Genomic DNA, 26,912 nt, shown 5'->3' with positions numbered 1-26,912 from the left:
TAAATTTTTTAGCTGCTTTTATGATGTTTCTACTTAAAGCTGTTAAAATGAAACAAGTATGCTAATTAGAAAGTTACTAAATGAGATGGTCGTAAATACATCTGAACCTTCATGGTATGATATGTTGAAAATTTCATCATATCTTAAAAAGATCTTAAGATACAGCTTTTTAAAGATGGGTTAGTCTGTAAATTGTGCAAATTTCCTACCATTTTCAGTCACAAGCTTAAATGCATTTGAAAAGGACTGAGTTGAGACAAAATGTGCAGTGAACTATGCACTTTTTGATACGTTGAATGGTCATAACTTCAGTTCCAATGGACTGATTTTAAAAAACTAAAGATAATATTTCTTTGTTTTTTATATTCTTTTCAATAATACTTGCTTTGAGCTTACTCAATGTAAAGCAAAAATGGTGTGGTATTGCTACTAATAGGATACATTACTTTTGGAATGACCCTCATATAAGGTTTTTAGTTTGATATTTGGAGGATGGGTGCTAACATTACTTAGTTAATAAAATATAAATTGGTTGACTTACCAAAATCAGAATGACTAAGGGTTATAATTTCAGGATCATCATCATAAATACCTGAAAGAAGAAAAAAAATACATATTTACATAAAATGCAATGCTGTACATCTCTCACAAAATTTTGCCATTCAAAAGAAATCCTTAATAGTTTTTGAAAGGCATTAAAAAAAATTTTTAAACATTTAAAAATTGAGCTTTTCTTTTTCCTTATTCATAGGAATCATTATTTGACCCTATCTAACCAGATTTTAATTAACTATGTTATTTTTAAATTGATCTGAGAGTCATTGAAAAAGTACATTAAAAACAGACTTTTTTATTTATTATGATCAGTTCTGAAAAGATTACATTTGTTAAACACGCCATTTTTTATGCCATTTTGTTTAATGGCAATGTGGGTTTTTTTTAATGTTCACATCATGCTCCATGTTATATAATATAGGGCTAAGCTTTCCAGCTGAGATCCACAGAAGTTTTAAGGGGATCTACAAAAAAAAAAAAAAATTGCTCATCGAATGGATGTGTGTTTATTGAAAATTTCAAGATTTGTATTTTGTTATGAATATAAGGAAACTGTTTTGCTAACCTAAAATGAATATTTGATTAAAAAAAAAAAATGATACATGTATATATGAGATAGATGATAAAATAGCTCTCTGAGAATTCACAAGCGAAAGGTTAGGAATTCCTCACATAGGGAAACAAAATTTTTTGCAAATCTGAAACAATGTTTTTAATCAAATTTTCAATTGAATACATAAAAGCTAGCTTGTTAGATTTTCAAAATCAGTTCAAAATAGCATTTAAAATGATAAATAAAATGTTGCTTTTTACACTGCAATTTTCACTTGTTATTATTGTACCATGTTAAAGGTCTTACACAGAAAAATAAAAAAAATTTTAGATGCAAAGGTTGGTTGGTTGGTTGTTTTTGTTTTACGGCATATCAACCTTTTTCAGGTTATTTAATGTTGAATCTAGTTATTTTGAGGAACGATTTTTAATGGAGTATATTTTTTTTTTTAAAGTCAGATTCTATTTAACCCATAGTTGGGACCCTAACAGGTACTACCACTCTGGGTCAGAGTGGACCTCGGAGCAATGGCAATTAAAGGGTGGCTCCACACTCCCTAAGGCCCGCAAGGTGGGGCCTCACCATCGGATATAGTTTTAGGTCATATCCAGGACCTAAATGCAAAGGAGATAACTTTTTATATTGTTAAATTAAAAATACGAGTTATTTCCCTTGCAGATTTTTGCCTTTCGTTCATAATTGAAAAATGTTCAATTTCCATATTACCAGTTCTCCAGGTAGAACTACATTTTTAAAATAAACTGCAGCAAAATACATTATTATAGTACGAACAACATTGTACAACAATAACAAGTGAAATTTGCTTCATCATAATGAAAGTTGGATAACTCAGTTTAAATGTTATTTAGGTCCAACTCTTAAAATCCCATAACATAGTTATTGATATTTATGTTAGGTTTTATACTGACAGACACAAGTAGCTCCGAAGTCTGCCTCCACTATTATAATAGTCCTAACTGGAATAAGTATTTTCAGTAAAAATGGGATAAAAATGCTAATAGCATAACGAGCAAAATAAAAAAAAAAGAAGATAAACTAGTCTAAATAAAATAGACATGTCAGTTGGCTTGCTATCTAGGTCTAATTCTGAAAATCCAACTGGCATAATTTCATAGAGTAAACATATGCTGACCCCACCTTAGGAGTATTAATTGATTACCATTCAGGTAACATATGGCTTACATAAAATTACTAGATAAGTTGAAACTGTTGAATTGGATAAATTTACAAGCTGTTTACAACATTTAATTAATGTTTGCTGCAGATATTATAGCAGTTGCAGACTCTGGGTATTTAGACAGCTCCCTCCACCCACCCTCTTTTTTTTAATCATATGCTCACATGAACAAACAAATCAATGAGAAAAAATAAAATCACTCATTCTAGCATTGATTTACCTTTTATCGATAAACTGGACTAAAAAAAAATTAAACCGATTACATTTTTTTATTTAATGTTTAGGAAGTTTTAGATGAGGATTGATAATCTAAGTATTAATTTACTTGTCCATACGTCCAGTGTCACAAAAAAAAAAAAAAACATTAATGAGAAACTATTACTTTATAACTGATTTGAAATAATGCACAAACATTACCAGCTTCTACAGCTTATATGATAGAGTAAACCAAATTACGATAAAAATCAGTGCCAAATATCATCTCAACATTATATAGACATATCTCCCAACTCCTAACTATACAGATGAAGTCAAAGTCACAAGGAAATTGATGACCTTGTTACAAACCACAAAACCTATTGCAACATAATTATAAGTGACTTCAATGTTAAAGTTGGGGAAGAGTAATCAAATGAGTAAAGTACTAGTCCTTTTGTCTTTGAGAACAGAATACCAGAGGAGACACTTATTAATTTCTGTGAGAGACATCAGCTGAAGATCATAAACGCATTCTTGAAGAATCTCAGCAAACACTGGACTTGGACTTTCACAAACATCATCACAAAGAACAAAATTGATTACATAATAACCAATAAACCACACAGTTTTACACATGTCTCAGTCCTCAACCGATTTAACAGTGGGAGTGATCACCATCTGATACAGGCATTGTTCTGCAACAATTCAAAATTAGAGCAAAACTTTTTCGGTACTTGTATAGTTTAATCAAGACATTAAAAAAATGAAAATATCGAAAAAAGGTTATATTGTACGTATTCGTTTTGGACTGAAGATCTCCGAAAAAAAATTTCATTTGATTTGATTGAGTAGATTTTTTTACAGCGGAAAAACATGTTCTTATGAGAGCATGTTGAAGTCAGCCATTATGGAATTTGTTAAACATGCCACGGGGGAGATAACTCCAGTTAAAGCACCGACACTCCCTCCCCATCTTTAATACTAGCTTTTCTTCCTTAAAAAATCGAACTTTTTGCTTGGTATCATAAATTGTTTTTTCACTGTTTAAAAAAAAAAATAAAAAATACTTGCTGAAATTAAGTGAAAAATTTTTTTCGGAGAACTTCATTCCATAACGGATAGGTGCAATATAACCTTTTTTCGATATTTTTATTTTTTAATATCTTTATTAAAAGTACCAATTTTTTAAATAATGAACCACGATTTGCTATCTGCCAAAGTATGAGAATTCCAACTGAAACTGATTAACAGGTTCAAAGCATTTAAAACAAAACTGCGCAGATCAGCCGTAAACACATGTAATTATATCACCTCCACTATTTTAGAAATGATACTAGACATCACTGAAAGAGATATGCCATCAAGACTGGACAAGCTCTTACTAGAGCGCAAACTACTACTAAGAGAAAAAAAAATAAATAAATCGCTTCCGAATGAATGAAGAAATAAGGACATGAGGAAGAACAGCTAAAAGCTTGGTCTCAAGGCCGCTAAAAAGAAACAATACTTTCATAGGAATAATATCACATTGAAAGAAGATGATGGCCCCTCACAACCAACTTAACTTGCTTAATATGTGAAGAATTCTACACTGAGTTCTACAAAACCAGAAAACCTAAAGATCAACCCTTTACAGACAGAGGGCCGTTACGCTCATCACTATCGTGATAACATCTAAAGTAATCGGCAATCAAATAACTAGCGATAAATTTCCACAAGGATGGAATTACGACAAGCTTTCACCAAGCTAAGAGTGAACAAATCACAGCTTATATAATAGTTCTCCAAAAAAAAATTTCAATTAATTTCAACAAGTAGTTTTTGTTTTACAGCAAAAAAACAATTTGTTATGATACCGAACAAAAGGTTTGATTTTTAGGAAGAAAAGCTAGTATTAAAGATCGGGATGGAGTGTCGGCACTTTAAACTGAGTTATCTCCCCATGACGTTTCTATAATCCAAACAAAAATTTTAAAAATCCAAAGATGTCTGTCTTCAACATGCTATCATAAAAACGTGTTTTTCTGCTGTAAAAAAAAAATAAAAATAAAAAACTACTCGATCAAATTAAGTGAAATTTTTTTTTCAGAGATCTTCAGTTCAAAACGGATACGTACAATATAACCTTTTTTTGATATTTTCATTTTTTTAATGTCTTGATTAAACTGTACCCAAATGGCTTAAAGGCAAAATGCCTAGGAACTGGAAGAATGTGACAGTTACCATCCTCCACAAGAAAGGAAACTTAAAGATATTAAAAACTACAGGCCAATAAATTTCATTTCGGTTGTTTACAAAGTATTTCTAACTTATCTCAATTGAGTAAATTCTCCATTTATATTAATACCTTGTCCTTCCCAGTCATTTTTATTGACTGAGCAGGCAGGATGTAAAGAGGTTTCGTGAACTGTTTCTACCTTGTCTATCACACCTTTCGGCCTTTTGATCTTTTTGACATCCTATTAAAATGTTTAAAGTTGTGGCTCTTTCATGGAGATCTTCATACTAGTTTATGCAAGAACTGTCCACTTTCTGACTTTTCAAACTGCAGACATGGGGTTGAATTTGATGTGCTCAAATGCTTTTTCATAGTCATTAAAGGTAAAACAAAGTGATATACAATGCTCATTGGCTTTCTCTTGGAGTTAACTTATAACTTGAATGTGGTCCATGGTGGAAAATCCAGGTTGAAAACATGCTTGTTCTTCGGATAGGTTTTTGTCAAATTTCCTGTATCTTTAGAAAAAATATGGGAGCAAATATTTTTTATATACTCTTGATGAGAATCCACGATAGACGAAGGGCTGCCTGGACGCCAGGGTGGGGAAACCGAAAGGGCTGCCTGGACGCCAGGGTGGGGAAACCGGAATGGCTGCCTGGACGCCAGGGTGGGGAAACCGGAAGGGCTGCCTGGACACCAGGGTCGGGAAACCGGAAGGGCTGCCTGGACACCAGGGTCGGGAAACCGGAAGGGCTGCCTGGACGCCGGGAGTGGGGATAGGAAAAGGGCTGCCTGGACGCCGGGAGTGGGGATAGGGGAAGGGCTGCCTGGACGCCGGGAGTGGGGATAGGGGAAGGGCTGCCTGGATGCCGGGAGTGGGGATAGGGGAAGGGCTGCCTGGACGCCGGGAGTGGGGATAGGGGAAGGGCTGCCTGGACGCCGGGAGTGGGGATAGGGGAAGGGCTGCCTGGACGCCGGGAGTGGGGATAGGGGAAGGGCTGCCTGGACGCCGGGAGTGGGGATAGGGGAAGGGCTGCCTGGACGCCGGAAGTGGGGATAGGGGAAGGGCTGCCTGGACGCCGGGAGTGGGGATAGGGGAAGGGCTGCCTGGACGCCGGGAGTGGGGATAGGGGAAGGGCTGCCTGGACGCCGGGAGTGGGGATAGGGGAAGGGCTGCCTGGACGCCGGGAGTGGGGATAGGGGAAGGGCTGCCTGGACGCTGGGAGTGGGGATAGGGGAAGGGCTGCCTGGACGCCGGGAGTGGGGATAGGGGAAGGGCTGCCTGGACGCCGGGAGTGGGGATAGGGGAAGGGCTGCCTGGACGCCGGGAGTGGGGATAGGGGAAGGGCTGCCTGGACGCCGGGAGTGGTGATAGGGGAAGGGCTGCCTGGACGCCGGGAGTGGGGATAGGGGAAGGGCTGCCTGGACACCGGGAGTGGGGATAGGGGAAGGGCTGCCTGGACACCGGGAGTGGGGATAGGGGAAGGGCTGCCTGGACGCCTGGAGTGGGAAAGGGGAAGGGCTGCCTGGACGCCTGGAGTGGGAAAGGGGAAGGGCTGCCTGGACGCCTGGAGTGGGAAAGGGGAAGGGCTGCCTGGACGCCTGGAGTGGGAAAGGGGAAGGGCTGCCTGGACGCCTGGAGTGGGAAAGGGGAAGGGGAAAGGGGAAGGACTGCCTGGACGCCTAGAGTGGGAAAGGGGAAGGACTGCCTGGACGCCTGGAGTGGGAAAGGGGAAGGACTGCCTGGACGCCTGGTGTGGGAAAGGGGAAGGACTGCCTGGACGCCTGGAGTGGGGAAAGAGGAAGGGCTGCTTGGATGCAGGAAGGGGAAAAAGGAAGCGTTGTCTGGATGCAGGGATGGGAAAAAGGAAGGGCTGCCTGGACACAGGGAGTGGAAAGATGTAGGTAGACACAAACATGTTATTAGATACTGCTTGTATTAGTATTGATAGTTTAGGATTATTATTCTACTTACCAAATTCATCTTGATAGAAAGACCAGCTCTCATAGTGATCTCCCCCATGGAAATCTTCTGAGAGACCCTCTTCCCCATGAAGGTCATACTTTTTCCGAAGATTGTCATCTTTGAGGACTTCGTAAGCCCGTGTAATTTTAAGAAACTTTTCATGAGCTTTTGGATCATCCTAAAAAACAAACAAATAAATAAATAAAATTAATATAAAATACTTCAAAAGCATAGTACATCTAAAAATGCAAATATACGAAGTATAATTTTCAGTTTATAAAAAAAAAAAAAATATAGTGAAATTCCCTAAAATTTCAATTGGCAATATATAATTTAATTTTGGGATTATTTCAATAAAATTTGAATGTTAACAAAATTTAATCTTTTTTCTGTTGATAAATGTACAATTCTTTCTCTTGTTTCATTAATAGTTTTCTTTCGAAGCGACCTTAAATTACTATTTTTCAGTAATCGTAGATAATCTTCCACTGCTTGTAGTAATAATAAAATAAATATTTATTGATTTAAAATTCCAGTAAAACTAAAATCTCAAGTGCTTTTTTAGGTTTGAGAAAATAGATTCACATTTAAGATGTGTTTTTACAGTAATCGAGATCAAATTACATTTTTATAGTTAAATATTTAGAGATTTCTAAAGAATTGGAATCGGTAATTGTATCGGAATCGGGAATAATATTGGAATCGTCCCATCACTAATATATAAATATATATATATATATATATAGATATATATATATACACATACACACACATACATACACACACACACATGCATATACATAGTGCATAGTGGGTCAGACATTTCATTGCACAGCCTGTGATTATCCTGCTTAAGTGCCAGTTCAAAGTTATTATTGAATTCTGTCAATGCAGCAATAAAAAAAATTCTCCTTCCAAACAAAATCTAGAACGCCAATTTAAAAACAATTAATTGAAGTTAAAATGGTACTCGTTTTGTTAGGTTAAATAGTAAACTTATAAAATGAAATTTTTACCTCACCAAAACAGAAATACAAATTCAATCAACACAATTTTTTAGTTAAGAACCTCAAGGATCCACCTCGACCAGAAAGGCACACCAGTCCAACTGACCACCAGCCCCTACAAAAAAACAACTGCATATATCCTATCTAGAAGGTAGGCTTTAACTGCCTCCCCACTCTGGAGTTTTTTTCTTCTCATAACTGGAAATTTCAGATTCTGGCCTTGTTAGTGGTTACCATTCAACCACCTAGAAGTTGACTACTCGAGATCTCTACTAATGGCTAGACAATAGACAATGTCTATTCAAAGAGGCATATCTGAAGCCCATCGAGGAACATCACTTTTCTCAAGTTGGTTTCAGCACAATTCCCCATTTAAAGAGGCACTAATTTGAAACAAAGAAACATCTGAGTGGTCGAACTCCAACCAAAGATATTTTTCATTCTCTATCCTCTCCTCCTTTTCTCTAAGCCGGACATCACCTGTAACAGCTGCCATTCGCATGTATAACTGAAACATGCAGTCTAATGTAGGTTTACATTGAAAATTTACAAAAAGAAAATAAGTCATTTTTGAATTACATGTCTTGCTTTGTGTTCTACTGTAAACCTTCTCACAGAAGCAACTATAATGATCGGACAAACAGCAATTAAATTTGCGAAAACTCTTTAATTCCAGGTGCCTAATCCATTTTTAGAAAGGGGACATAACTCTACAAACATGATCACACAACATTACAGAAAGCTGAACTTTTTGAAAAACTGCGTTTAAAGAATAACTTACCGTTCTTTTATCCGGATGTTGAGATACAGCCAATTTTTTAAATGCTTTTCTAATTTCTTTCGTGTTGGCAGACCGGGGTACATTTAAAATTTCATAATAATCCTGGTCGGCAAATGAAAATGTCAGGCATAGAAAGCCAATTAGGACCCAGGAGAGCCATTGTATATTAACACTGACCAACATGGTCAAAATTTAAATGAGGTAAGTAGAGAATAAAGGCAGTTCTTTTGGAGATTCAGCGTCAGGTCATAAAAGACCAAATATTCCTCAGATCATTCTCATAAGCATTTGTAAGAAATCTGAAAAAAAAAAACAAAAAAAAGGTTTTATTAAAGATTGACAAATTTTTGTTGGTTTTGTTTAGTCTGTTTAACATTTTTGGTTATTTAACACTGAAAAAAAAAATCTATTATTTAGCAATTTCTTTGATATCATTAATTACCAAGGCTGCTGCAAAAGTGGGCTCCCTTTACCCTGCGAGAAAATTACTTACACCAAAGAATATCCTATATCTTTACAAAGCCACAATTCACCCATGTATTCAAATATTGTTGCCATATCCGGGCTGGTGCTTTCACTTAGAGTAAAAAAAAAGCTCAAATCTAATAGCTCCCACACTATCAGACAAGTTCCAATCTCTGACCCATCACTACAATGTTGCATCCCTGTGTCTGTTTTACAAGTACTTTAATGGAATATGCCCTGATGAACTAATAGTACTTGTGCCCCCCTTGACATACCCATGACAAGCAGCAAAATCACCCCCTTTACTGTTGACGTACCTAGATGCTGGAAAGCCTTTTAGTGTAATAGTTTCTGTTCTTGGACTCTTACAGTTTGGAATTCCCTTCTTTTTTCCTGCTTCCCTAACTGTACTAACCTACAGAAGATTAAATGTAATGTAAACAGGCATCTTGCTGCTCAACTCCCCACAGTCCCCTGTTAGACACAATCCCAAATAGTAATCCGTTACATTCCAAGTGACAATATGCTTTGTCTGGAGTGAAAAAAAAATTGCATAAAATTTGCTACTTCAAATCAAATTTATTGGAAAAAAAAAAAAATGGCAAAGTGCAATAAGCCACTTAAAAAGGCAGCAAGACGATATCCATAGTCTGAATGTTTGTCCAGGACGATTTTAACCTGGATATGGTAGGCATCATCACTATGTCCTCTGGTAAGCTAACGCCAAGAGCAGGAACAGATACAGAATGCTTTTCTTCTACATGGACAAAAGTAATAATCGTACAACTTTTGCCAAGTCTTGTGGAAACCATGACTTACTGCTGGAGGGTGAAAAATTCTTCGAAAGATACATTTAAGTTCCTGTTGATGACGATGATGATGTACAAGAAAGTCAAGTCTTGCATTCGCCACTACTCAAACGAGGGGGTGATCATCCAAAGACTAATGGCCATAATGAAATAATGCAACTAATGCAGTCTTGAACTGTTTAGACATCTGTAGGCTGATCACAGATTCCGACTGCTTTTTTTTTTTTTTTTTTTTTTGACTAAATGATCATTTAACAAGGCCAAATGCCACTTGAGGATAAGAATTAATGAGACAAAATGACTGCCAGGACCAAGTCCCAAGAATATTTGTGAGGTTAGTTCTTGATAGAAACTTGTTGGCATTGGTTTTTAAGATAACCAAGTTGTAATGCACAGGGAAGTAGTTCTGTGGCAATGTGTTCTCCACACAGAAACCCTTACAAAGAAGCTCTACTCCTGGATATTCTGTTTGAATTTAGAAACACTGAGAAAGTTCTCTTTAGTTGTGATAGAAAGACGAGTTTTTGCTGTGAATGTTTCATAAGGAAAAACCAGAGATTGGAGCTCAGTCAAGAACCTGTATTAAAAAAAAAACCTTCTGATGATTTTAACTAAAGCTAGATAAGATGATTGATTCATACTTTTACATACATAAATACCATGGATCTCGCAGGATTTTAACTTGTTGTAACATCCATTAGGCTAATCATGAAGCACCACCCCCTACTCCTTCGTGAAAGTCTAAGGACTTTGGACTATGCAGCCATCCTGAAATTCATTCCTTGCAACTGAAAGATGATTAAAGTTGATAGAACACAAACTTACTGAATATTCAAAATGTGAATTTATGAATTTTGCTTTGTGGCATCGACCATTTCCCATCCACAACTCAGTTGCGATTAGGTGAATTTACTTTTTTGTTCTGTTTCTTTATGAGTACAGTAACACAAATTTGGCTATAACTGTTGCCAAAGATAATTAGTTAACGACATGTAACAGGCCAGCTGGCAGTTCACTCAAGTGGGGCTCGTCCTAATCAGATGTGCCACTATGATATGAAATCGATGCTCATTTGCTCATTGTAAAAAAAAATTAAATTTTTAAAATAAACGTAGGGGTGTGATATTATCGACGCCCTCTCACCCACCCCTCCACACATACACACAAAATGTTGATAGGGGACGCAATGTTTTTTAAAAATTGTTTTGCATTACAAATTAAAAAAAAAAAAAAAAAAAAAAAAAAAAAAATCAGGCACGATTGAAAACAGTGGCAAAATACTCTCAATCCCTATATCATATAAAAGGAACCAAATTCCCCTAATCACCAGTCATGAGTTCCAAAAATACATAGAAATATTTCAAAACTGGGGGGGGGGAGTGATTTGCTTTGAAAAGGTCAGTGTTAAATATTAATTATTTTTCGATATTTTTAAGGCTGTTAACACAAAAAAAAACTGGGTAGCCATGTACAATGCAATTTTTTTCAACAGATTACAACCCTCTTATATAAAGGATTTTTCATTTAATCCAAGGGCAATGATGTTAAGACCTTTATTACCCAATGTATTATTTTCACTGGTCGCCATGTTTGTTTTTGCACGCATGTGCATTCAATATATTAATTCTGTATAGTCACTTGCACTTTTATACATTAATTCTGTATACTCACTATTCCATAGCTAGCTATAACATAGACTAACCCAATGGGCCATGGGTAGTCTAGTCTAGTATATATATATATCACCAAAAAAGTCAAAGATGAACAGTATTTTCTTAAGTAATCCAAACAACTGTCTGGCTTGCTGATTACATTAGGTAATTATCACCATATTCACATTAATCTATTCAATCAATATGGGAATCAATCACCTCAATTGTCCTTAAACTAAAACAACTGAGAGACATCCAAACTCACATTCTAATCATTCCCAGATCTCCTCACTTGCTATTTAAGTTGTTGTGTGACTTTTCCTGTACTTTTTGAGATGACAGTTTGCAGAATTAAATAAATTGATGTTGTGAATATTCAGCATGTTTGTTTTTAGCAGCAAATTGAGAATGCCTCATGGTAAATCAATAAAGATGGAGGTGATCACTTGAGAAAGAATATTCAGTGAATGTTAAGCATGAAATAAGAAATTTGGGGATTGTTTTATTAATTGAAAGAAAAATTTTTTTTACTTTTTTATAAACAGTCTGGAAAAATGTTTGAGGTTTTCTTTAATATTGATAACTAGCAGTTAAGCCCGGCTTTGCTCGGGCCCTATGTACTGTTTATAACTTTATGTGCATACGTATATATATATATTAAAAATTTTGACTCATGTCCAGGTAACCTACATATAAAATTTCAAGTGTTTAGACCCAATATTGGCAGAGAAGTTTGTTAAAGTCTGCAAAGGTCAACTCTTTCAACTTTGACTTCTTGGTAGCCAAAGTTTTTGCCGAAAAACCGATTAAAAAGCTTGCTGCATGTCTGGATACCCCTTATGTAAAATTTCAAATGTTTAGACCAAAAATTGGCTAAGTAATTTGGTAGAGACCGCAGAAGTCAATTTTTTTTTTTTTTTACTTTGGCCCCAATTTCGACCCCTTAACTGCATACAAAATTGAGGAATTAGAGGTAAGAACTTGTTTAATTGTTACTAATCAAAAATTGTTAGAAAATTACAGACGGGAATAGAGCATTGAGAGATTCAAAAATGTGATTAGTTGAATAAGATCACATATTCAGTAACAGAGAGAGAGAGAGAGAGGGGGGGATTTTGAAATAGTGTAAGTTAAAGCAGCTGAGAAGCAGCACTAGCCTGCAGATGTTCCTTTTAGATACAAATAGCAAACAAAACAATTGTGACATTATACAATAAAAAAAAGGGCAGATATGTCATGAAAATAGAAACCAAACCAATTAATGAACCATTTAAAACAAATTAAATTAAAAACCGACCCCCCCCTCCTCCCCCCCCCCAAAAAAAAAAAAGAATCGTTAACAAGTAGTGGGGTTTTCCGGGTTAGATAAACCAAAAAGTGTTGTAGATCAAAATACTTCAAACAGGAAGAAAGAAAAGTTTAAAAGGCAAATTGTCTTTTCGTTGGTTCCAGATGATGGTCACCTAAAGAAAATAAATGCAAATTCCAGGTGTTGAAATAAATATAAATTAACAATTCTTACATTGTCTTAATGAATTATTGATTTCTTAATAAGACAAAGACAAATTGTCCTGTCTTTTTAAACAGATTAATACAGTATTGTGTTTAAAAAAAAAAAAAAAAAAAAAAAAAAAAAAAAGGAAAACTGACATAGCTTTTTTTATTTCTTGGAATGATGTATGCAAAAGTTTTTGGAATGATGCATTAGTAAATTGCACATTGTGTTCAGAATTCCATAAAAATGGTGTGAAAGATGGATTCGTATTTCAGTCACATAAATTATTTAAAGTTGAAAAAACACACAGAACGCCAGTTGTCACTATTCACGCAAGGAGCTGGATTATTTTCCTCTTTTTCTTCTCTTCACAATAACAGAAAGAGATTTGCTCTTAATATAGTAGTAGTTCTATCTTTTCTTCACTGATAACAGTTAAAAAAAAAAAAAAAAGAAACAAGAAATAAACCGACATCCATCCAAAACACATGCAGATGACATAGCGTCAAAAATGAACTGATTTTCAAGCAAAAAGTCTCACCCGTTTTATTAAGTTATTTTGGTCTGTAAACAGAACCTATTTTGCATAATCATGACCCTTGTAATCGATCAATTCTAGGTCCGTGCCCACGTGCAGCCACAGTTTCCTTGCAGTGGGTGCATGCTAACCATGACCACTTATTCCTCAGTCTATCTACACACTCTGCTAAAACATTTTTTCTTTTTTTTGCTTGAACACGAGACAAAACACAAATGCGGCTTGTTTTAAAACAATAGTTAGCAAAGACATATACCAAGGAAAAAGCTCAGAAGCAAAAACCATGTACCAAACTAAGATAAATGTAATATGCAGGGTGGTGACAATATCTGTTAGCAAAATTGACATTTCTTTAGATATGTGTTCATTTGTTTTCCTGTCGTGTCTGTTATAGAGCGTGGTGTCATCAGCATATATACCCATCTCACAGACAATTTTGTCAGGGAGGTCATTTATGAATATTAGGAATAATAGAGGTCCAAGGATAGACCCCTGAGGTACTCCCGCATTTATATCATACTGTTTAGATGTACGGCCATCGAGGACAACCTGGATTTTTCTCTTATCTAAGAAGGATTTAATTATGTTAAGTATTCTTCCAGTGATACCGTATGATCTGATTTTCCTGACCGTCCTCTTAAAATAATCTAATTATATCAAATTTCCACTACTAACGACTACTACATATTGTGCCAAGGACTACCATACACACATTTACCCTTATCCTTGAGTAGTCTCCTGGCCTTGATAAGTGGTAACCTCTTTGTAAATAAAAAAAAATTTTTTTTAAATGTGATTGTTAGAAAATGGTAAGCACCGTGATATGTGATGTCCGTCTCCAAACTCTGCCAGTTGTTACTCAACTCAGTTTTCACTTCTTCCAGTCAACTGGCACTATCAATTAGCATCTACACACACACACACACACACACACACACACACACACACACACACACACGTACAGCAGATTTAACAATTGCTTCCGCCATTGCCGAGCAAACCTTTCTGGTGCGTCACATGTGCAGCACTTATCAGGAGCTCAAGTCTCCTTTCCGTCCAACTTAGATCCTCAAAGGCTCTGGTGATCTTGGATTTTAGTCATCCTAAGTGTTTCAGATGGATTTGTTCTGCATCTTATTTCATTGTGCATCACACAAAGTTGAAGTTGCAATCAGGTGAGCTAGGAAACTCATTTTTTTCCATTTTCTTATCAGTTTGTTCAAGCAGGAAATGAGGCATCCTACCGGATGCCAAACATTCATCCACTATCTCGAATATTCTAGCTGAAATCTTTTTAAGATTCTGATCATCCCTTTAAGTGCAATTGTTTGAATCTTTCTTGCACTTGGTTCACTGGGTATATTTGTGAGGTAGTTTTGAAATTCTTTTTCAGGAGTCCAGTTGCTTCTATAATTACTGGAATGAGAGATCTTCCTAAGGTTCCAGTTTCTTCTCATGTCATACATAAGACCTTGGTATTTCGTTATATTTTCCTTCTCAGCTCTGTTTATCCCAGCATCATTGGGGGACATTAACTTCTTTTTTCCCCTTTCTTATCCCAATATCTATGTCAAGTTTAATAACATCGCTTTCAAGATACGTAGCTGTAGGAATTTCATAGTCATATGAAGTGTGATCAATGAAGTTCTGACAGTGAATGCAGATGAAGTTAGCAGCGGGGTGGCATGATGTCACCTTCATTGCTGACAACAACATTGCAACGGTGTCAGATTGTTATCATATGCTCTCTGATGTTGTCTCAAGTAGTGGAGGAGAAATCCTCCTAGACTAAGACAATTATTACCAGCCGTGATTGCCTTTATGGTGTTCAGAAATGTCAGCACTCCACAAAGCTAAATCCTGTGTTACATCCAGCCCTCGTGAAAAGCCAAGGTAAATAATTCTTAAGTGGAAACATTTTTGAGGAAACTAAATTATGACATGGAAGGTAATCTTTACCATTAAATTTACTGCAATGAATTTCATCCATTGGCTAAAGAGTTCCACCTATCATACAACAGTAAGTAAAAATTAAGCCACTAAATATAAATTTCCTCTTTTATCATACTGGCATTGTAATGACCAATGGATTAAGAAAATAAACGAAATGACAAAAGAAATTAAATACAAATCAATACAATTAGCAAATAACACATTCTAACAAGTTCAAGAGAAATAATAAAAAAAAAGAAGAACAAAAAAAAAATCTTTGTTGCTCTCACAAAAGATAAAATAAACACAACATATTTAAAACGATTTGAACTTGTTGCCAGTTTTTAAAAAAAACATGTTCCAACTTCTTCATTTCAATACGAAAGAGAGAACATTTAAGAATCAATGCTAGAAAGTAAGTTTTGTTTTTTTTGTTCAATAATAGCACAAAGAACTGGCATTGCCCAGGATTGTATGAGAGACCTTGTCCATAACCTCTTAATATTATGGATCTAGACACACTTCTCACTTTCTCATAAATTTTGTTTTCTAAGTTAAAAACAAAATACTTGGTCAATTTACGTGATTTTTGTAACATGACATTTTCGTTCTTATTTTTTGTTTTTAATTAGATTGAATTCTGGACTTGCACCAAATTTTCTTTTAGAATAAATATTACCATTTTAGATCAAAAATCAATTTTATCTGTTAAAATCATTTTCAAATGTTCAATGTTTGTGTGTGAACAAGTTTCCTTTGAGTAATTATAATTTAAAACAATAAAAATTAGATTCTATTTTCTTTCTGTGTGTACAATTACACATCAATATGCTTCATAGTATTTTTTCAGCAGAAAACAAGGTAGGACCCTTAAAAATAAAAAAAAAAAACATACCCTTCATTAACCGCAACAATAACTTAAAGTCTACACAATAGATATATTACTAGAAGTTTTGAAAAAAATAATAACGGAGGCCATTTTGGAAATTAAAAAAAAATGGTTACTTGTTCTGTCTTATGCTATATGGTCATTGATTAAGAACTGGATACTCAATACTTTCTGGTTAAGAAGTGGGTTATTTATTTTACATTAAATTTATATAATGTGAACCCCATTCTGAAATGATTTATTTGATTTAAATAAAATACTTGAAAATTTAAATAAGTTAAATTTCCAGGTATTTTCAGGGTGTTGACGTGCAATTGCACAAAAACAAAAACCCTCATTTTAATTTTTCCATCGGTAATATGGAAGAAAGCATCCAAATTTACCAAAAATAGTTTAAAAAAAATAAAAAAATGGCGACCAGCAATTAAAACAACGAATTAAAGTTACATTTTCAAAAGTTTAAAAACATAAATTATAAGACCAACTATCAAATTTTATCCAAAGTTTTGGTAAAAACACACAAAATAAACAAGATATTTTTAATAATCTTTATAGTCAATTGAACCAACTAAATTAAGAAATTCTTGAAATAAACTTTTGAGGATTTTTCAGAATTGCCATGAAAGAAAAAATAAATACATGCCAATTAAATATTACCAAAAGCAAGCGAAGTTATTCTTGTGTTTTAAATTATTTTAAAGGGTTTTTTAATTAAAAGTAAAGGCGATGTAAAACCTGTCACGTTAGAATGAAAAACAAAATGATGGTCTCAGTCAAACCTCGATAATCACTAAAAAAAAAAAAAAAAAAAAAAATCGAAAATTAAACAAAATACTGATAGAAATAGCCTAAATAGATGTCACCAATCATGCAAAAATTTAATATTCTATCCCCATTTCAGAGATTGCGTAGACAAAATTCTACAGGTTATATTTCTGTTTCCAATATAGAATACTATCCATTTTGTGGAGTTGAATTTTCTCTCCACATTGAAAAGATGTATCTAACTTTACCATCATGGGGAGTCAATTAAATAAGGAACAACACGATTATTTTCTTTGCTTTCAATTTTTGTAATCACAAAACTGACTTGATAACTTCATTCTAGCCGTTTTTCTTATGTAATAACTAGCTAGACATACCCGGCATTGTCTGAGAGTTTTTTTGTTTTTTTTTACCTTGCTTATTATAACTTTGTTTTTTGTCTGTTTTTCTAAATTATTATTTCTTTTTTAGACAAATTTAAAGTTAAATTTACTTATTAAGCTATTGGTTGGTTATTAAATTGAACAAAATTGTCAAAGCTATAACTTATTTTATTACTGTAATGTTTTCATCTATATTTATAAACTTATTACTTGTAAATAGCTTCAAAAACTTTCAATAAATGAGAATTTAGGAATTTAAAAACCATAAATGACTTTAACAAATAAAAGACCTTCAAATTTCAAAAGCTCAGGAAATTATGCATTCTTTTCCATTTAGTAACAAAACAGTAAAATGACTATGTTGTTAGGAAAAACTGAAATGCATTCTGGTGAATTGAATTTCATAATTATTTTTTTTTTATATATATGATTTTTTAAAGTTCGTTGTACTACTTATCGCTATTGATTTAATCGCAATAAACAATTGGGTTTTCTGGTCTCAATTGGGTTCTCATGGTACTAAATTGAAAGGTGAATTTGAGATGCTAATGTCTACACAATCGAAAAATGATTTCAAATCCACAGTTTACCCTTTCTTTCTTTATGGGCAGGAAAGGAAAAAATAATAATTTAGGAAAATATTTTTTTTTCCTTTTCATTTATTTAAAAATCAATGATAGGGGAACATTCTTTTAATTGTTGTTCCAATTTACTTGCCTCTCAAGAGGGCAAAGTTAGACACAAAGTCAGCTTTTTTATGTGAAAGAAAGCTGCACATAAAAGGGCACTGAATTGGAACAAAATAAAAATTGCCTCAGTCTAAGACTTTTTACTGAGAACATAACAGATTAAGTGCAGCATCAGAACAGATACTACACTTTGTTTCTAACCAAAAAGGCTTGTTAAAATGTATTATACTAGCAGGCCACCCAGCATTGCCCAGTCATAAAATATGACTAAATTAGATATTTTAATTTATGCAGATTTCGTATTTATTACATAACCAATATTCTATTGATTATTATATTGTACCCAATATATAGTAGTGGTTGCAAATGTAAAAAAAAAAAAAAATAAATGACTTGAGTGCCATCAACTAGAATTGAAATCAAAACATAGCTCTCCAGCATTATTCATTAATTTCTGATCCAAGTCTATATGCATATAAAAACTTTAAAAAAAATAAAAAATAACGCTGTTAAAGATATAAATGTATATTCGCACATGCATAGAAATAATGCGTTTATTCAACTTATGCATGCCAAGTTCCGACTTTTTTTTTTTTTTCTTTTTCAATTGTGACTCCTTAGCAGCTATTTTTCTGGCTAAAAATCAAATCGAATTTGTTCCACAAATTCAAATCCCTTATATATCAAGTTTCAAGTCTGTAGATCAAAAAATGAGATGTAAATGTTTTTTTATTTACTATGAATCGATTATTGGAGCTGTGGTAGCAGAACTATTAAAAATTAAAAGCTGAACTTGGGATGCTAAAATCTACACAATCGAAAAATGGGTGATTTGCAAGAATATTTAACAAAAAAAATAAAAGGGTGAAAGAAACAAATAGTCAACAAGTAAACGTTACTAAATTCAATGAGGTATTTTTCTACTTATCTGGATAGGTTTTCTTTTAGGTTTCAAAATCAAACAAGACAGGAGCAGTTGTTTCAGAATTTCGTGGACAAAAATTGTGTCGCTCAAGTGGGCAATTCATTAGAATTATTTTTTTGAAAAAGTGAAATCCAAAACTTGAACAATTTGCTACAAACCCTGGCTCCTTTTTTACCATGGAGCCAAAAAGCACTAAAATACGGATCGTTGGAATATCTCAACTATTTCTAAACATTTCTGTCCAATTTTTTAATAAAATTGATTGGTTTTGAATAGCATTTTGGGTATGTTTTACAATCCACAGAGATTCAAAAAAAAAATAATTAAAAAAAAAAATTTTTTTTTTTTTTATACACAGTGATCACCACTTATCAAGGCCCGGAAGCCACTCAGGGATAAGGGTTATTGTTAAATCAAATAAATAACAAAGAAATGTTACCAAAGGCAAGATAAGTTACTCTTTCGCCTATCTAAAAGTTTTTAGCGGTTTTATTCTCCCTTAAACATAAAGTGTTGAGTGTTACATGAAAACAAGAAAAATGGCCAGGAATGGACACCTAAATATTTGAAGACTTGAAAATGACTTAAAACTAAAAGAAAACCCTATTAGAAACTCACCCTCACTCAATATATGTCATGGTAACATATATTGGATGGGTTGTATAATTTATTATCTTTAAGTCATTATCAAAACTTTAAATATTTAGGTGTCAATTCGCAGCCTTTTTTTTTTTCTCACCTAATGCTTGACACAATGTTTTTCAAACCGAATAAACATTTTAAAGTGAGTAAAACCACTAAAAACTTTTCTAGATATCATATATTTCGGCATATAAGGGGACCATCAGATAAGACGGGGTACGAAATTGGAGCAAATTTTAATAAATTTATCATATATCAGTTGTATAAGACGACTGCTAAATCACGAAAGCATGTTAATTTAGCCTAGGGTAGAGATTGCAACACTCGCTATCTTATGAAATATTTGTTTTTAAAGATGATTTTTTTTTTAACTTTAAGGGTTGTCTTATATGCCAAAATATAAGGTAGGTAGAAGAGTAACTTGCATTTATTTATTATATTTGAATTTTTGACCACTTTTTCGAATCTTAATGGATTGTAAGGCGTACCCTGCATTTCTAATCCTGAAATCAAATTCTAATTTACTTTTGCAAGTTGTTAAAATCTAATTTTAATTGGATGCTTTAATCGCTGATGGACAATTATTTATGCTCTTATATAAATCAAAGGCCAACAATGACCAAGATTATTCTGATTCCCTCTCTTCTGATCTTGAAAATGTTATGCAATGGGGAAAAAGGTGACTGGTTAATTTTAATGCATCTAAAATCAAATGTCTCCCCTTACATCATAATCACTGAACCCCATTACGCCCTAACTGAAATGAATGGTTGTAGTCTTTGGGAAGCTCCATGTCTTGACAAGCTTCTGAGACTGACCTTCTGAAATGGAACACATGCATCAAATCTGTTGCCAAGATTGCTGGAAAATGGTTGGATTACTCCACCGCTCCAGTAGGTATCTCACTGCAGATGCAATAATCTATATGTATAATATACATAACAGGTATGTCCTAAATGGACTGTTGCCACATCTGGGCAGGAGCTGCTCGGTGCGCCCTATCTTGCCTGAATAGAGTTCAAAACCAGCTTTGAAACCTAGTAGGTGATGCCTTTTTTCTTCCTTGCAACCTCTTTCCCCACAGAAGAGACGTTGCAAGTTTGTCTTTGCTCTATTGCTATTTTCATGGCAAGTGCTCGACTGAACTCTATCATCTACCTATGGTTCCCCCCCCCTGCCAATTTATTCACAAAAAACACTTGACTAGCTACAACCACTATATAGGATCCTCCCCCACATTCTCTATCTGTGCCTAAATCTAAATGCAGATTCCATGAAAAAAGCTTCTCTCTTAGACCTGCCTGTATGTAGAACACTGTTCCACTGGCCTGCTTTCCGATTAAATACAACATGATAGCCTTCAAATCCAATATAAACAAGTTCTAGTTTAGCCATCCCTATAAATCAAATTCTACACAATTTACACTATTAACAATTACTAAACTACCACCTTACATTTATTAACCTTTATCCTCGTGTGGCCTTCAGGCCTTGACAACTTATATCTCAAGTAAAAAAAAAAAAAAAGGTTCAAGTTCCGTCTGTGACTGTTTATAAAGGAGGTTTGCGAAGCTGTTGGCTGCCCAATGAACACTCTAAAAAATCCCTTATTTTGAAATAGTTTTTAACTACAAGTTTTTTTTCTAAAAGTAAAATGTAGCAATGACCACTAGATGGAGAATAATCCAATTACTGATTTAAAAATCTATTAAAACCCATTATCTCTGAACAACTTTTGTTTTTACCAGAAAGTTAAAACCCTGAATTTTATACCAAAAAATAGCTTAATTAGCCCCCCCCCAAAAGCGAGAGATTCCAGCTTTGCACAAACAAAAACAAAGTTGTCTAAGAATGCGTTCTACAGCTAAAATGTAAGAAAGCCAAAAGGCTGTCTGAAAATAACGTCAGATAGTTGATGGGAGGTAGGGAATGCTGGTTTTCTTTTCTTTCCCCAGCCATGCATCCGTACATTCCTATTGTAAACGTTTGTATAATTTTTACCATTTTTTTTTTAATCTAATTATTTTTCTGTGTTCCTGCTTTTAAATTAAAAATTTTTTTTTATTATTTTTCAAGTTTACATAAAAAATTATGTTAAACCGAAAGTTACGCATTCATTCAAACAAGGAAAATATTAAAATCTTACATATAACAATTACGCAAAACATGTAATCTAAAAACGAGGAAACATTTTTTGCAATTATTTTTTTTGTGTGACAATATTAACAATGTTTAATTCAATGATAATATCGGTAGTTCAAGGAATTAATTTTTTTTTTTTTTTTAATTATATTGAATTCATTAATGCGGACGTCAGGAGCTTTTTTTCATAATGTTCCTGAACAAATTAATTTTTCTTTTTTATTGTTACAATTTACGATGCTTTATTTTCATAAAAAAGCAAATTTTTTTTTTTTTTTTTTACTACCTGTAGCAGTCACAGAGAACTATTTGCTATGGCGAATCAATGCCCCCCCCCTCTGAGTTCTCCGGCCACAGGCGGACATATCAGCTAACAGGGCGCATTGATTCATCTGCTCCCAAAAAGTCTTTAGGGAACGTCAGCTAGTCAGAACCAGACTGCCAGCCTTGCAACATCTATCCTCTTTCGTCCCCTGTCCACTGGACATCTCACTATAGCACTGACGGTCTCGATTTGAGAGAACTGCTATCCAGCCGGTGACGACACGGTACTGACTAACCTTCGACGACCTTAAAGGAACTTTCTTTTCCTTCTTCCCTTTTAGCAGCCTGACCTGCGAGCTCCTGCTACAAATAAAATACTCTTCATTGTTATTGCTTAAAAAGAAATTTGTATTTCTTTTGTGCCTTGTTCTTTGTTATAATTTATTAGGAGGGTAAAACAATTACCTTTCCTAAAAGCCATAACTTTAGTAAAGGTGTTTTTTGTCTAAACAAAATAATACAGTTCCACTATGATTCACATAAAAATAATGGGTTCATTATATTCCGTGATAATTATTTGATAAATACTGAAATTTTCATTACAATTGGTTAATTTCCTGATTTTAAGTCAATTTTTGGTGCTAATACACTTACTGATCCGTGCTATTTTTTAAATCGTATTTCCTAATTTAATTAAAGTTTTAGGATATGTTTTTTTTATTCAATTGTAAGGTTAAAGTACAGAATAGGTACAAAACACCCTCCCCATGTTAAGAATGTCTTTTTAAATAATAACATTATTTCAGCACGGATCAATAACTGCATCATGAGTACTGAATTTTTAAGTAAATGGAGGGGTCAAAATGTTTATACATTTTGAACATCGGCTATTCATTTTGCACTGATTCTCTCTCCTCTGATCTCGAGCGCGTGGTTCAGTGGGGGAAGACGTGGCTGGTTACCTTTAATGCATATAAAACCAAGCTCCTATCCTTACATCATCAACGCTCTGATCCCCATCTGGCATCAATTGGGATGGATGGCTCTCGTCTGGGAGAGGCCCCGTGTTTTGACAAGCTTCTGGGTTTGACCTTTACTCCTGATCTGAAATGGAACATGTACATCAAGTCTGTTGCCAAGGTCGCTGGAAAGATGGTGGGATCCTTCTACCGCTCCAGAAGATATCTCACTACTGATGCAATTCTCTATCTATATAAAAGCCAAGTACGTCCAAGGATGGAATATTGCTGCCATATCTGGGCAGGAGCTGCTAAAAACAGCCTATCCTGCCTTGACAGAGTATAAAATAGACTTTGTGGCTTAGTGGGGGATGCCTTTTTCTCTACCTTGCAACCTCTCTCCCACAGAAGAGACGTTGCGAGCCTATCCTTGTTTTATCGTTATTTCCATGGCAGGTGCTCGTCTGAACTCCAATCTTTGGTCCCCCCCCCCTCGCCAATCTTTCACGAAAAACACCCTTCTAGCCGAATCCACTGTGAAAAATTTCTCCCACTCTTTATCTGTGCCTAAATCAAAACGTGGATTCCATGAACAAAGCTTCTTTCTAAGAACTGCGCGCCTGTGGAACTCTGTTCCGTCTGCCTGCTTCCCACCTGTCTACAACTTGGATGTGTTCAAATCCAACGTTAACAAATTCCTAATGAACCGCCCCCTTAATTAAACACTTCATCAAATCTCCACACTAACGTAATGTACTTGCAATAACCCTTATCCCTGAGTGGCTTCCGGGCCTTGATAAGTGGTGACCACTGTGTAAAAAAAAAAAAACCTATCTAGTTTTTAGAAGTATTTTTTCACAAAAACTAAATATAAATAAAAAATAAAAACTTACTATTGGAAAAAAAAAATTGGTGCTTCTAGCGAAAAATATTAAAATCCAAGTAAAACAAATAGTACCTACGTAAATGTCATGTCGCAAATAGTAACATACCCAGAAATTACGGAAAACGATACGCCAGAAAAACAATTATTAATGAAAAACAGTTTTCGATAAGGTTTAGATGCGGAATAAAATTTGTCCGACATTTTGAATTACGTTCGTTACGTGACGTAAGCAATAGAACTTAATTATCTCCCCTGTGAACTTTTTTTTTTTTTTTTTTTTTTAAGTAAGTCCAACAATGTGATTTTGCTTCATTTCACAAATTTTTTTCTCCATTAATAATTATTTATGTACTTTATCGTTTTGGGTTTGTTTTTTGTTTGTTTTTTTAATTTTACTATTTCAGACCTGGCAATTACGTAGGTACCATTTTTTTACGTTGAAATTCAACATATATATATATATATAGAAGCGCAAAAAAAAACAAACAAAAAAAAACTCCCTTTCAAAGTAACGGACTTTTTGAGGCGAAAATCCCTAAACACCGTGTGTAGCCCGAGCCGACTGCTTCTTTTGTAAACAATTACATACAGAACTTGAACTGAACCATATTTTCATCCATTTATTTATTTATTTATTACTAAACGTTGCTACTTAGTTTACAGTCCATGTTGAAATGACATTTAGAGAAATTCATTCTTAACATGGAGAAGGGATACTTTGTAAACTATTCTGTACTTTCACTTAAGAATTTAATAAACAAAAGATACCATAACAATAAAATTTAATTAAATTTGAAAATCCTATCTAAAACGAAAAAAAAAATAGCACTGTCCGTCCGTAAACTGTGAAAGTACAAACTTTTGGGGCATTACTGCAGTGCAGTACTACACAGTAATACTGCAGTTTATCATCCCCGTGCAAATTATTTGTTTTCGTTTTAGGAGAGTTCCGTCTGTGCAAGGTAACAGTTAAGAACCCCTCTCTTATGTTAAGAATGGATTTCTAAATATGCTTGGGAATGTTAAACAATATATAAATGTCATTTTTTTTTTTTTGTTTTTTGGTTTACACACAAAGAAAACTTTAAACACTTTTTAAAATATATTAAAGAAATTTAACGAATTCAAACGCAAAGTAATCAGAAGATTAATACATTAGTTGATCGTTTAACAAGACGTCAAAAAGAAAATGATGCGGTAAAAGTAATATATATTAATATAAAAAAAAAGTTATATTTTTATGTTAAAAAGTAAATTTTTTAAAGTAAGACAATTTTAAGAACAATAACGATCAATCGTATCCAACATTTGTGCAAAATGAAGAGATATTCATGCGATCTTAATTGAACCAAAGTTTATTTTTAAGGAATTTATCATTATTATTCAAAGCTTATTTTCGCGCACTTTCAATTAACAAGACTTGCCAACAACCACCCATTCAATAAAAAAAAAATCATTGTCTTAAGTTTTAGGTCTTTAATTAAATTTTAATTGATTTAAAAAAAAAAAATCAGTTTAGATTTAATTACCAGCGAAAATATTTATTTTTATTCTTTCGTTTTCTTCTGTTTTTAAGAAGAAAAAAAAGAAAAAAAAAGGAACATTTCGTCCGCTATATAAGTAAAATATCGTTTGTTTTTCTTTTATACTTACTTGGGTTATAATTTCCATACTGCGCCGGTTATAGTCTTATATCATTGTCATGTGCAGAAATCAAAATAATAATAAAAAAAAATAAAATCCTTTAAAATGAAGATTTAAAAAAAAAATAATGATAACTTATTTGTTGCGTAAGAAGCGGTCGGGGAATGAGACGAAAAATGTGACTGCGCTGCGGCGACAAGGCAAGTGCGTTTATGTGTGCACACATTTTGTACACGTCACAACTTTGTGCGGAGTTAGTACATGACGTCACTCTTCACCGTATGTTTTTACTCCAACTTGGACTTTGGCACCGTGGTGCTTTCTCATTGGCTATTATTTTTTGACATCTATTTTTCACTCGGGATTTTCTCTTTTCTTAGGCGTCTTTTTGATCGTTTCTAAAAATACTACGCCGGGTGAGAAATTGATGTTAAAATTTACATTCACAAGAAGGGTCGGACGGGAGAGGATCTAAGCGCGGGTAAATGAGTTAAAACCTTCTCATATTTTATTGATGTGCAGATGAGTCATCACTTGAGGATAAGGGTTAATGAGGGGGGATAGTGAATTGTCAGTTGAATGACGAAGAATGTCATGAGAGGATTGAAAATGATGAAGCGAATTAACAAATTTTGATTACTTATCAGAACGGTTTGTGACAAGTATTTGTTTACATTGGATTCGAAGATGACCATGTTGTAATCTGCAGGGAAGCAGTCTCGCTGTAATGTGTTTCACAGATGGGAAGTTCTTGGAAAGAAACTCTGTTTATGGAAATTCTGTAGTGTGCTAGGCGCATGAAAGAAACGATAAAGTTCTTTGCAGTTATGGTAAAAGGTGAGCTCTTGCTGGGAGTGTCTTATAAAGCGAAAACCAGAGATTGGAGCTCGGTTGAGAACCTTTTGCGAAAATAAAGGTAGACAAAATAGCAGATGTCTCTTCTGTGAGAAAGGAGCTGTAGAGATCATTCTCCACTAGATTGCAAAGTCAATTTGTACGAGTGATGGAACGGTTCCAACATTTTTCTTGATTCCAATACAATTATTGATTCTGTTCTAAATTGCCAATTCAAATACAAATTCTGATTCCAATTCTTTTAAAAATCTTTAAATATTTAGTTATAGCTTTGATTTTGATTTTTTTTTTTTTTTTTTTTTTTTTTTTGATTACCAGAAAAAAAAGCATGTAATATGTACAGATATTTTTTCAAATGTAAAACTACACTAGATTTTAGTTTCACTGGTAGTTTAATATTAATAAATATTTATCGTTTTACTATTAGTACCAGCAATGGAAAATTAAGTTCTAAAACAAACAAAACTATTAAAAGAATTATGGCGGTTACCATAATGTA

The 26,912-nt window shown here is 34.1% G+C and overlaps 1 protein-coding gene across 1 annotated transcript in view; it reads right to left on the bottom strand.

Moving 5' to 3' along the window:
- Positions 1-25,778, bottom strand: part of LOC145293249 (endoplasmic reticulum disulfide reductase DNAJC10-like) — a 78,704-nt gene extending 52,926 nt beyond the window's left edge. The window contains exons 1-4 of the mRNA XM_080139824.1: positions 25,568-25,778; positions 8,480-8,778; positions 6,701-6,869; positions 542-592 (exon numbers count right to left, since the gene is read on the bottom strand). Of these exons, the coding sequence (XP_079995950.1) occupies positions 542-592; positions 6,701-6,869; positions 8,480-8,662 (403 nt within the window). The 5' untranslated portion in view covers positions 8,663-8,778; positions 25,568-25,778. The remainder of the gene's footprint in view (positions 1-541; positions 593-6,700; positions 6,870-8,479; positions 8,779-25,567) is intronic.
- Positions 25,779-26,912: the final 1,134 nt, after the last annotated feature.

Source organism: Euprymna scolopes, chromosome 2 (genome assembly GCF_053919585.1).
Source record: "Euprymna scolopes isolate OS-2025 chromosome 2, ASM5391958v1, whole genome shotgun sequence".
In the NCBI taxonomy this organism is placed as follows: domain Eukaryota; kingdom Metazoa; phylum Mollusca; class Cephalopoda; order Sepiida; family Sepiolidae; genus Euprymna; species Euprymna scolopes.
The sequence above is the reverse complement of the archived record's forward strand: the minus strand, read 5'-3'. Positions and strand labels throughout refer to the sequence as shown.